Below are 12,442 nucleotides of genomic sequence, written 5' to 3' on the forward strand. Positions count from 1 at the left end.
TTTTCTGTAAACACTGGTGGGCAATGCTGTTCAGACTTACCTATCAGCATGGCAGCCAACCATAATCTTAATTAGTGAGGCCAATTTCTTTCACAGAAACTTATGTTTTACTTTTAGCATGCAAACAGCTGTATCAAATTATAGCTACTAAATCAACAGCAGCCAGATGAGCTATGGTGGTTGGGGTTTTCTGAAGACAAGCGGGGGGCACTAACTGCTTGGGCCCACAGTGACATCAGATTAGATCAGGCAACAGCATCATAAATAAGGAAGCAAGAATGAGAAGATTAGAGGGAGGTTCAATAGTGCTGTTGCTAAGATTATTATGAACAGGCTCTCTGCTATATACACTGACAGCAATTTGGCTGACTGTGCAGGACACCAAGGACAGTCAGGCAAGGCATATGTATCATGACAGACCCTCCAGCCTTGACACGCTAGTACAGGAACAGTGAACTGATCGCAACCCAGAGTTAACTACAGTAGTGCCAGCACAGTAAGCACAGACTGGCTTGCCATAAAGTGCCTCACTACATCAGGCTGCAAAGGGTGAACTGATAGCAGGCCATCCAATCTCATCTTGAGAAGTAGTCTTCTTTACTGCCAGCACACCCAGGACAGAAGTTGCAAGGCAAACCTGAAGGCCAATAATGGCAACAGCCACTGAGGTTGATGGCAGAGGTGCCACCTGGAGGAGAGAAGCAGGAAGAGGGAAGACATTTTCCTCTTCTCTTCCTTTCTACCCAATGCAAAATCTTGCACATCCCCACTTGTTTTACATAAATTGGTCAGATCCCCTGAAGTCTCCTTCATACAGTTGCTTATCTTACAGTCAGATGCTCAGGTTCTAGCATTTTTTTCTCCCTAATGCCGAGGACAATGACACAATGCTCAAGGGTTGGAAAAGCCAATGTTTATGTTTTAATGCTGCTTCTTATTTACAATTTTGAGTTTTGAGATTTAGTTAACTGGGAAGCTTACATTATGATATCACTGTCCCAATTTCCACACAAGTTTTTGGAACACATTTTTAAATGGCCACTGTATACCAAGTCAGCAATTTCAAGGAGCTGACTGCAAGACTGAATATCATTCAGAACTGAATACTGGTTAAATATGAAGCCAGTCACCCTTCCACGATCTCTTCTATGTGTAGCTAGCTTTAATAACTGGGTAGCATGTATACATACATGGTGACATACTTTTTCTCAGTCAGCCAATGTAAGGTTCAATGTAACATAAAACGGTCTATCAGTTACGTTAGGAATGGCCAACAGGCTCATACAGTTCTTTCCCCACTCCCAAACTATGGTTTGACACCAATTATTGCCACCAAAAATATTGGTGCAGTTAACTCTAACTGTAGTTAGCTCACACTGAAATGGGGGACACCTGCAAGGGAAATATAGAAGATGCAAGCCTGAAGGGTGCTCCCAGGAGATGGGCAGCATTACATCAGCAGCAAACTAAAGTACTAGGCAAGTAGATAGATTAGCTTTTGTGGGAACACCTCCATTTTGGCCCTATTGAGCCATACTCTAGAACCATGGGTGGCTAGACTTGCTTAACGTAACAGCCAGACAAAATAAATGTCAGATGTTTGAGAGCCGCAAGACATAAACAAATATTACACACACATTTTAATTGAAAAATATGCGAATTTGCTTTTTATTAACATTAAATTAGACTGTGTGAAAGAGCCGCATGTGGCTATAGTTTGGCCACCCCTGCTGTATGTTATATTGCAGTCAGGTATAACAGTCTTTCTTCTTTCTACTTAACTATATAAAACCCATATTCCCACAGCCACCAGATCAAAAATAAAAAATAAAAAAACAAGTCCTTTTAAAAAAGGGTTCAGTCAACCAGCAGTCTTCAAAACTAGAACAGACCAATTATTATTTCCCTCCAGAAAGAGAGTTATGTCCTCATGGTATAAATCAGGTGGTTGGGTTTGGAAAATGTTTTGGTAAGCAGATGAAGGAAACATTCACACAATACACGTTTATCAGCCAAAGGGATGCTGACAGGGCCTCCCCTTCTAATAGGTGCCAATAATCATGTCCAGTCCATGTCCACACCCAGTCCTTAACTGAGTGAGGCCAACTGCCTGTAATTCCAAAGTATTAGAGATGGTTCCAATACAGGGCAATGAAAACGGAATATCTGGCTACATTACTGGTGAGAAACCCATCTACTCTTCAGTTCCTATTTTTACTACTTAAAATTCCTTAAAATCCTTAACACTCCACTACTGCTGTCAGTCCAGCTCCATGGGAAGTAGGATGACTAGACCAGGACAATGGCAGTAGCCCCTGGACCTGTCACTGTTTACATCAACATACTGCAGAACAGTCTTGCAAATAAGTCTTTAAAAATAAGTCTTGCCACAAGAGACCAGGTAAGTAGCTATTTGCAAGCCTGCTGCAAAATGTATTGTTTATCATACCTGTAGCAGGAGTAGAACTGCTCATGGTAAAAGGCCCGTAAGTGATACCAGAAGGAAGAAGCTCATCAGATCCACGCTGAAAAAATAAGCCATAAAATAGCCAAATGTTAAAACTGCCATGGCTCACTTTGATATTATCTATGAAACGTATTTTGACATTTTTTGTTGGCAAGTTCTAAAACGGGAAAAATTTAATCAAAGCACAAAGACAATTTTAAAGGCACTTTTATCATGGCTTGAACCACGAGTACATTATTCCATTTCAAGACACTGTACAAAAAAACCCATTCTACCAGCGTCTGAAAACAAACACTAGAGCAGTTTCAGAGGGTAGCCAGGTTGGTCTGCCGTAGAACAGCTAGATTCAAGTCCAGCAGCACTGCAGAGACCAATAAGATTTTGGGGGTATGAGCTTTAAAGAGTCAAAGCTCCCTTTGCCAGATGGACGCTCCTTATCTGACAAAGAGAGCTTTGAGTCTCTTGTTGGTCTCTAGGGTACTACTGAACTAAAATCTAACTTCAGGAACTATATTTAAAACTGAGGGGTTCTACTAAAAATCATTGCATTACCAGTTGATGGTTATACTGAAATTAATTTGTATTTCCTTTACAGTCCCCAGTCAAGCCAGCTTACCCCTATATGCATTTTTAAAAAGAGAACAGAGATCATTTCCAAATAATATTGCCACTCTCCCCAGTGGGAAAATGTTTTAACCTTCCTGGACATTCAGCCACTGACCTAAAAGTAGCAGTTCTCTTTCAAAGGGATTTTAATGAGAGATTAGAGAGATTGCTGAATTGCAACTGATAATGAAGCTCAAGACACTGCATCCTCTTGGACTGAATCGAGACCTAGGTTTCCTGTCTCATTACGAATGCTGATTTCCCCACACCTACTTCCCCTCTGCATATGACACCTAATCCACTCACACCTGCTATTGTCATTCACCTGTTATTGTCCTTCATCATCTTTCCAATTATGGACTGGCATTCTAGCTGTATCTGAAGAAGTGAGCAGTGACTCACAAAAGCTCATACCCTGCCACAAGTTTTGTTAGTCTTTAAAGTGCTACTGGACTCTTGCTCTTTTCTATACTCTCTCTCTAGTCAGTGTAGACATGCAGCTCACCACTTTGCTCACAGAACACTTCCCTCATGGTCTCCACTTATTGACTGAAGGTTCATATATTTGTATAACAGAAAAGAATGAAGCCCAGCAGGATGAATACCCACTGTTACAAGTGGGGCTGAACTATGAACCACAGCCAGCTCTTTGAGAGAAAAAGCAGCTCAAGAGTTTACATACTGCGTAACTCCCATGACATTTAGCTGCCTTCTTTCCTCCAAGACAGGTCATTTTCCTCTACTCATGCAGCTGTATTACCTCATGCACTATTCCCCCCCCCAAGCTTTGATTATGAAGCTGAATAATAAGTGCAAGTAGGGCTCTCATACTGTCTCCCTCCCCTTCCTGTTAAAGATAATCAGCCTGTAGCAAGGAGTGGGATTAAATGAACTGAGGTTAGCATTGCTTGCCTACCCTGCCCTGTCTTAAAACGTCACCACTTTCACTGCTGCCTTGAGGAACACAAGCAAAACAACAGTGCAGAGTTCCCATAACTTTGGTTCTTTGATTTTCTATTAACAGGCCAGCTACTTCTACAGAAGCATACAAGCAAGATCAAGCTGTCTTCATTGTTGTCAGCCAAAGGGCCAATGACAAAGTTTAACTTTGTTAATTTGGATTAGCGTTACTGAATTTCTGATTCACTTCTGCACCTAGCTAAGAAGGAGAACCAGTCTGGTGTAGCGGTTAAGAGCAGCAATACTCTAACCCAGAGAACCAGGTTTGATTCCTTATTCCTCCACATGAAGCGAGCTGGGTGACCTTGGGCCAGTCACAGCTCTCAGAGCTCTCTCAGCCCACCAACAAGCTTAGCTTGCCACACTAGTGGTGCAGACCACTAAAGAGTTAGAACTTCACTTCGGCTGCCAGACAATCCTTGGATCTCCTGGCTTTGGTGTAGTGGCCAGTTTGGTATAGTGTAGTGGTGTAGTCGTTAAGTGCGTGGACTCTAATCTGGGAGAGCTGGGTTTGATTCCCCACTTCTCCACTTGCACCTGCTGGATGACCTTGGGCAAGCCATAGTTCCGGCACAGCTGTTCTTGAAAAAGAGCAGTTTTCTCTCTCAGCCCCACCTACCTCATAGGGTGTCTGTTGTGGGGAGGGGAAGGGAAAGGAGTTTATAAGCTGCTCTGAGACTCCCTTGGGTAGTGAAGGGCAGGGTATAAATCCAATCTCTTCCTCTCTTCTCTTCTCCTATAGAACACACGCTGCTATACAATAAGAGTACTTCTAACATTTTTCCTCAGCCCCAAAGGAGCATCATGATAAGGGGACTCTAGTTCTCTTCCCCTACCTGCTTAGGGATGAAAGGCTCAGAAAATCAAATTTGTTGCATTAGAGGCTAGAATTTTAACACCTAAATAATGCAAGGTTGATTAGCTATGGTACAATAGGAATCATCTTAACATTTATATAAAGTAGCAAACCTGTATGGACAACACATGCATGTCTTGTACCTTGCTTGGAAGGCAGGTGAATTTTGCCAGCCCTGCGCTACTGCAACCTTACCAGACTACCCTACCATAAGGATGCATGTAGAAATTGCTTCTATTCTCTCAACTGCTAGGCCCGAGAGTTTCAAAATGTGAGCAGTGCAAACAACCTGTAATAGTAGCACGTACATACAGGGGAAGGAGAGGTTTAAAGCAAACAGAAAGCAATTTTTAAACTTTCTCTCCTTCAGCTCTCTAATTTGTGTACCATAGTACTAGTTAAGTAATTTAATTTTTTAAAGTTTAAAAAAATTAGGACTACTATTTTTAACAGCACTTTTAATGCAGCACCAAGACAGACCAAAATACAGAAAAGGTCTTTGAGTGTGTGTGCATTGGGGGGGGGGAGGCCCCCCCCCACCTGGCAAATGGAAGTTCTGTATAGATTAAGGGGTTGGAGCATTTCTGGAGACATGTTGGACTGGAACTTACCAAACCATAAATATATTTTAAATTCTCAGCCACCTGCTTCCATTATTAAATAATGAAATCCAATGGAATTGCATTATTAAACAATGGAAGCCAATCCAAACGTTCTGATTCCTAATCAGGGTCTTTTTGAAAGAAAATGAAATCCCAGATAGGCACAGATAAATCTAATCTAAAAAACCCCTTCACAATAAACCAGAATAATTTCCTTTTAATTTTCCTTTCCCCTTATCCCAGCCTGCCACTTTAACCTTTTAAACACATACACTTGTGCATGTGTATGGTGTGTGAGAAGTATCAAGTCTCAAAGAAAATAGCAGAGCACAGTGTTCTCAATGTAAATTGTAAGAATCCATCTATCCACCTACTCTCCCTTTCTCTGAAGTAGTATATGAAAGCTTATACCGGAAATAAAATGTTGCTGGTCTTAAAGAAGCCACGGGACTCATACTTTGCTCTCTCTCCTGGCAGGGCTCTCTCTTACTCTTTGCCTCCCCCCCCCCTTCTCCCAAAGGAGGAGCCCTCAGCCAATGGAGGGAAGGAAGACTTGGCTTGGAAGGAAGCAGCAGAGGAAGCTGGGCAAAAGCAAGCTGTGATGAAGCAGCAGTCCCGGACAAGGAAGCAGGAGGGAATCAGTTGCTCACAGGCTGGATATGAGACCTGCAGGGGCCAGATCCAGCCCACAGGCTGTATGTTTGACACCCCTGTACTGGAGTATGTTGCAGAAACATGCTATTTCAAAGAAATGTTTAGCAATAACATAGGCTTTCTACATGTTACACTGACGTTGCCAAATCAGCTTTTACATGGCCTTGGATCCAAAGACTCCAGCATGTGCAGAAGATGCTTCTGCTGAAGGGTGTATGTATTAGGAAGAAAGGTAATTTCACTTCATCTGCACACCCCAGCCCAGTTCAAAACCTGGCTCCCAGGGGCCTGAGAATTCTTTTTGGTCAGAATGCCAAAAACAAAACAAACCAAGGGGGCAGGTTCAATGCTCCCTCTTGTGATCAAAAATTCTACTTTGTGAGCTACTGGCATTAAAGTTGTGAGCCAGCGATTTGGCTACTGCATAAATTAGTTTGCTCTGGAGCCATGCTTCCTGAGCTAAGGCAAAAATATGTAAGCGAGAGGCTAAAAACCTGTGAGTTAGCTCACACTAACTCAGCTTAGAGGGAACACTGGGCAGTTTCTACTCGGCCAGACACACTTGAAACAAGACAAGCTCCAGAATTACTGCCACTGTGCCAGGGGCTCATGTTGAACTCAGATGGCCACTGTGTGGTTCACAGGCAGTGAAAAGAATAAGCCATACCTGTAGTTCTCTCCAGTGCTACTAGTCCCAGTGACACGCCAGCTCTTCAGTGGCTCGCCTTGGCTGCTTGGATGGAGAAGCAGCTTTGCATGCCAAGACAAATTATCCAGCACACTGGCATGTATGCCAGACATTGCTTATGCCTGCCATGGAGTAGCTTTTGTAAGAGGCATAGGGGGGAATGGTCAACAGAAAGGACAGAATAAGCAACACACTTTCTGAGCAACTGGAAGAGTCTTCCACATACAGGGAATAATCTTTTGATCTAAGCCCTGGCCTTGCTTAGCACTGGCAGCCTATCCTGTTAACTTGTAACTAATGGAAACACATTAGAAACTAATTTCAACAATCTGGATGATTGGATGTGCAAGGTTGAACAATGGAAACAAAATAGCCGTTTAACTGAATTGAAGGCCAGTTTGGCAAACACATAAGACAGAAGGAAACACTTTAAACATGACCTTTAATAAGCCTGCTTTTTGAAAAGCAAACAAAAAAAAACATGTCTTCCTACTGTAGCGACAACTTCTGTTGTGATGTAGGGTTCTCAACCACATTGAGTTTGTGGACACTTTTGGAATTTTGAGGGTAGTAAATGTCAGCACAAAACTCCTGCATTGGAGCAGGGTCAATCAGAGCATTTGGGGAAGTTCCACATACAAAACACAGCTGAGATATGATGCTTGAGCAAACATATGCCCATTACGAAGAAAAAAGAACCAAGCTATGAGCTCAGGTATCCATTATCCTCCCAGCAATGACTACTGCCTGAATTTCATAGGAAGCAGCTAGACTGTATCCCCCCCCCCCCCACTGTCTTTAGAAATTCTCAAAGCTACCAGGAGAACTAACATGACATATGGGAGAAGGGCAAAAACTCAAAAACAGGGACTGAAAGTTTAGGTGGGGAGTAATGTGAAAGTGAAAAGGGGTTGGAACATGAATGGGACAAAGGTAGTTGTAATTAGGAAACAAAATAGAAGGGGGCGGGAACAAAGCAGCAAGTGGGTAATGTAAATTCCTGGGTTAAATAATTAGATGAGGCTGAGCAATGATGCTCAGTGAGTGATCCTGGGCAGGATACAACAAAAGCCTAGCCTGATTCGGAGGAAGTAAAGATAGAAGGAAGAATGTGCGCTACTCTTAGGGCTGCCAACTTCCCGCTGGGGGTGGGGGTTTACCCGATTTGAGTTCCCTACCCCTGATTTTCAGAATTGGCTACGGGGGACGAAAATGGCACCACAGCCCAAGGCCTCCAAAGAGTTACCACACGGAAGAGCCGGTTTCCCCTGCCAGTGCTGCCTCCAGCCAGCACACAGGTCTCTCTGACTGGCCGACATGCACTATTTGTCTCTGAGGCTCACCTCGCACAGCTCGTCTCCTTATGGGGCGCCTTGCCCCTGCCTGCTCCCGGCAGCCCTCAATCTTCTTGTTGGTCGCTCCCCCGCATCCCTCGCCTCCCAAGCCAACCTGAGCTGTCCTCTGGGTGTGTTGGAGGTGGCGGGGTGAGAAGGTGAGAGGCATGGCTTGTATCTTTTTTCACTTCACAGCCCACCCTCCTCCAGTGGCCAGCAAAGATACTCCACAGCCCTTTGGGGGGGGGGGAGACACAGTAAATCAGTTTTGCTAACTATTTAGAAACCAAATAGCTGGAACTTTATTTCAGTTTTCTCAGCACCAGTTAGTTCTTATGCCCCCAAACACAAACCTCTGTACAGTTTTTAGTATGCCTTGTCTGGTTAACAAAAGAAACCGCTGCAGTGAAGAATACAAGCAAAGCTCCTGCTGTGCATGAAGTAGTTCTTCCCCTTCATATTATGTACCCATACTTTGGACCCTAACCTAGAGTGCTGGACTAGGATCTGGGAGACCATGGTTTGAATCCCCACCCTGTAAGTTTGCTGGGTAACATTGGACCAATCACATGCTCTCAAACTCTGATGGAAGCAGCTTTGGGTTCCCATGAAAGATAGGGTATAAATTAGTTTGCCAACCTCCAAGTGGTTGTATATCAAAAATGAGAGCTCACGGGAGGACTCTAATTGTATTCTCCCTTTGTATCAAGTACTTTTTGTTCCTAGCTCTGATATATATATATGGGTTCTTTAACAAAGAATTCAAAATGTTTGAATTGTTTCATACAATATAATTTTTCTGCTTATGTTCGTAATTCATTCACGGAGTGTCTTTATATTTATACAACCTCCAGGTGGTGGCTGGTGATCTCCTGCTATTACAACTGCTATTACAACAAAGGTCTGAGCGGCAGAAATCAATGTAAAGTGAGAAATTTAAATTTGGAAGGAGAAAATGACATTACAGCAAGGGTGAAGCTTGGGAAGTCACATCACAGGACATGACATCACAAAAGTCTCCTGGCTCCACCCCCAAAGTCCTCAGATATTTCCTGGCAACCCTAGCTACTCTGAGGTCCTTGAAGGAAGGGCAAAATGAAAAATGTGATGGCTGTATGATTTGTATACTACAATTAGAATACTCTTCAGTTTAGCAGCAAGTTGGAAATGGCTTCTTTCAATCAAATTTAGGAAGATTTTGCAAGGAAGGAAAGGTTTAAACGCATGACTACAACACACACACACATCTTTACAGATAATCGGAAATAAAGCACACATTATGTCCCAAGCACACTGAATACAGGTTTGGAATTCCACTACGAAACCCTGTTGCCCAGCTTTCCTGTGGAGAGTAAAATAAGTTAAGTACCTACTTTATTGAGGTTGCAAATTCCATTGCTACTAGTCACATTAAATATTCCTATTGCTGAGAATAAAAGCGGTTGGATCAACAGCATAGTGTGGGAATACAAAGACTTCTAATGCCTCAGTATGTACTGTTGCCGCCATTTACAAAAAGGAAACTTATATATAGAAATGTAGGATGTCTAAAAACCAGTTAGCATAGTAATAGTTTTTCATGCCTTAAGCCAAGAATCACCTCACAAAAGTTTAAATGCAAATCTGTGTGATTATGCCATATACACAAGCTTTGTAACAAATTTTCACTTTTTCCTCACATGTAAAGTCTGAATGCAGCCCAGGTATTCCCTTCAAGAGGGGAGGGGGGGGGGGATCTGTACTCAAGAGCTCGGAACTACGGCACTTTTCAAAGACTGTGTTAAGGGCTACATTTGTGCCAACTGCCTGCCCTAAATAGACAACTTCTATTGTACTCCTAGTGAAAGCAGGAATCCAGCTTGACCTGTTGCAGATAAGGAGAATTAAAATTTAGCCTTGAGAGCAGTAGAATGGCAACACCGAGAGAAACCAAGCAGTTATTCTGAACTGATCTGTTAGTATCAGTAAAACTGACAATGTAGAAAGTTTTATGATTAAATGTACACTAGAACTCAGTAAATAAAATGAACTTTAGATTATTAAGAGCAAGACTGCAGAAGACTAAACTGGATTTGTAGTACTGCATTCTCACTTTAGATGAAACCAAGTGTTTATGCACTGAACGCTAACAACATAAACCCATGGTAAATGTGTTAAGTGACCACATACTTTAAAAAATTGACCAATTGCTTAAAAAAAAGAATGTAGAATGGATCAACAGAGTGACAATTCAATCCAAAGAAAGCTGCAAGTGCAAAGTTCAAGGTTCTATGTACTGCAGGGTTCGAAAAATCTCAGGTACCAGGTCATTACAGTACCTAGACCTTCAGCAATTATTTTATTGTAGTGCAGGGGTGGCCAAACTTGCTTAACATAAGAGCCACATAGAATAAACATCAGATGTTTGAGAGCCACAAGACATGAATAACCACACACACGTTTTATTGAATATGCAAATTTGATTTTTATTAATATTAAATGAGACTGGCCAAAAATAAAAACAAAAGGGATAAAAACAGATATTGATAATGATATTTATTTGTCCAAGAGAGAGAAACAAAAAAAGCAAATAGATGGGGGGAGGCAGGGAGGGAGAGAGAGAGAAGGAAAAAAGGGAGAAAGAGAAAGGTGCAAAGAAAGCAAATAGATGGGGGTGGGAGGGAGGGGGAAAGAAAGAGAGGAAAAAACAAAGAAAGCAAATAGATGAGGAGGGAGAGGAGGAAGGATGGAAGGTGGAAAGAAAGGAGAGAGAAACAGAAACAAAGAAAGCAAACAGGGAGGGGGGAGAGAGAGAGAGAAAGAAATAGATAAGGGAGGAGAGGAAGAAAGGAAAAGAGAAAGAAAGGATAGAAGACAGAAAGATAGCTGAAAAGAAAGAAAGACTTGGAAAGAAAGGAAATAGATGGGGAGGAAGGAGGAGGAAAAGAGAGAAAGGCAGAAAAGAAAGCAAATAAATGGGGAAGGGAGGGATGGAGTTAGATATGGAAAGAAAGCAACTTTAACTTTAAATGTGTTCTCCAACACCTCCCCCCCTCCCGCCAGCTGGATTGGCTTGGAGAAGGGATTTAAAGAGACAAATGCCTTCTCCAAGCTGGCTGGCAGGAGGGGGGTGTTTGAGAACACATTTAAAGTTGCTTTCTTTCTCTGCTCCCCCTCACCTCAAGCCTACTCAGGGAGGGGAAAACTGGCTGGGGAAAGGAAGACCAATTGGGGAGGCATGCTTCCCCTTCACTTCCCCAGTCACTCTGCTGGGTGCTGCACAATATCTGTGAAAGAGCTGTAATTTGGCCACCCCTGCTGTAGTGCCTCTTGGCAATCTTTGGTGGAAGTACAAAACTTATTTATCATTTTACACCAGGGTATGTTGTACAAAATAAAAATACACGTGCATGAAGTTTTTGTCACTGATTACTTTGCACTAGGGATGGGCACGAACCGAGAAATGCACCACAGTTTGAGCACAAGCCAAGCCAGTTCATGGTTAGTTTCGAACTGGTTCATTTGGTCATGTTGCTCCACAATGCAAAAAGAACTGCCTTTTTTCCATGGAGGTTCGTTAGAGCAGTTCATTCTCCAGACAGCCTGGCACTGATTCAATCAATTCCTAGGCAGCACTGGGGGTGGACTTATGGAGAGCTCTAGAAACATCCATAGCAGCTGTCCATAGTTTGATTGACAGTTCTGTGAGCCAACACAGAGCTCCCATTCTGCTCTATGGGAGCCTATTTTTATGTATGCCACACCCTGACTCAGCTGCTTTCACTTTGCAGCAGGAAGACAGAGGAGTTAGTCATCATGTGAGAGCGAGTTAGGAAGAATTGCTTGCTGCGTAGCTTATTTAAGGGGAGGCTAGAGCTGAGCTTTCCTGGGGCACCTGCTTTGGGGGGCTATAACTCAAGATATCCCAAATCCATAGGGTTGTAAGGTCCAATTAGCGGGCCTTCCAGGAGGGGGTGTAGCCACCCCCAACGTAATGACGTCACTGTGTGATGTCATGACACCCCCCCCCCGCTTTTCCCCTATAATTTAAAGGGAAACTTCCCTTTAAATGGGGGGGGGAGAGAAACGAGGGCCAAGCGTTCCCACCTTGCAAGAGGCAAAATTGCCTCTTGCAAGGCAGGAGCCGAGGCCCTCAGTCGGAAAGAGCGGGCACCGGGCGCTCCTGGCCTTGCAAGAGGCAGAGCCGAGGCCCTCAGTCGGAAAGAGCGGGAACCGGGCGCGCCTGCCTTGCAAGAGGCGATCTTGGTCTCTTGAAAGGCAGGATACAACGGTCCC

At 43.2% G+C, this 12,442-nt stretch overlaps 1 protein-coding gene across 1 annotated transcript in view; it reads right to left on the reverse strand.

Annotated features, from left to right (window-relative positions):
• The window catches only part of PTBP3 (polypyrimidine tract binding protein 3), a 61,868-nt gene that overhangs the window by 19,428 nt on the left and 29,998 nt on the right, over positions 1-12,442 (reverse strand). Inside the window, exon 2 of the mRNA XM_015415586.1 lies at positions 2,450-2,525. Coding sequence (XP_015271072.1) covers positions 2,450-2,474 — 25 coding nt within the window. The 5' untranslated portion in view covers positions 2,475-2,525. The remainder of the gene's footprint in view (positions 1-2,449; positions 2,526-12,442) is intronic.

Source organism: Gekko japonicus, unplaced genomic scaffold, assembly GCF_001447785.1.
Source record: "Gekko japonicus isolate JY-2015 unplaced genomic scaffold, Gekko_japonicus_V1.1 scaffold2113, whole genome shotgun sequence".
NCBI lineage: Eukaryota > Metazoa > Chordata > Lepidosauria > Squamata > Gekkonidae > Gekko > Gekko japonicus.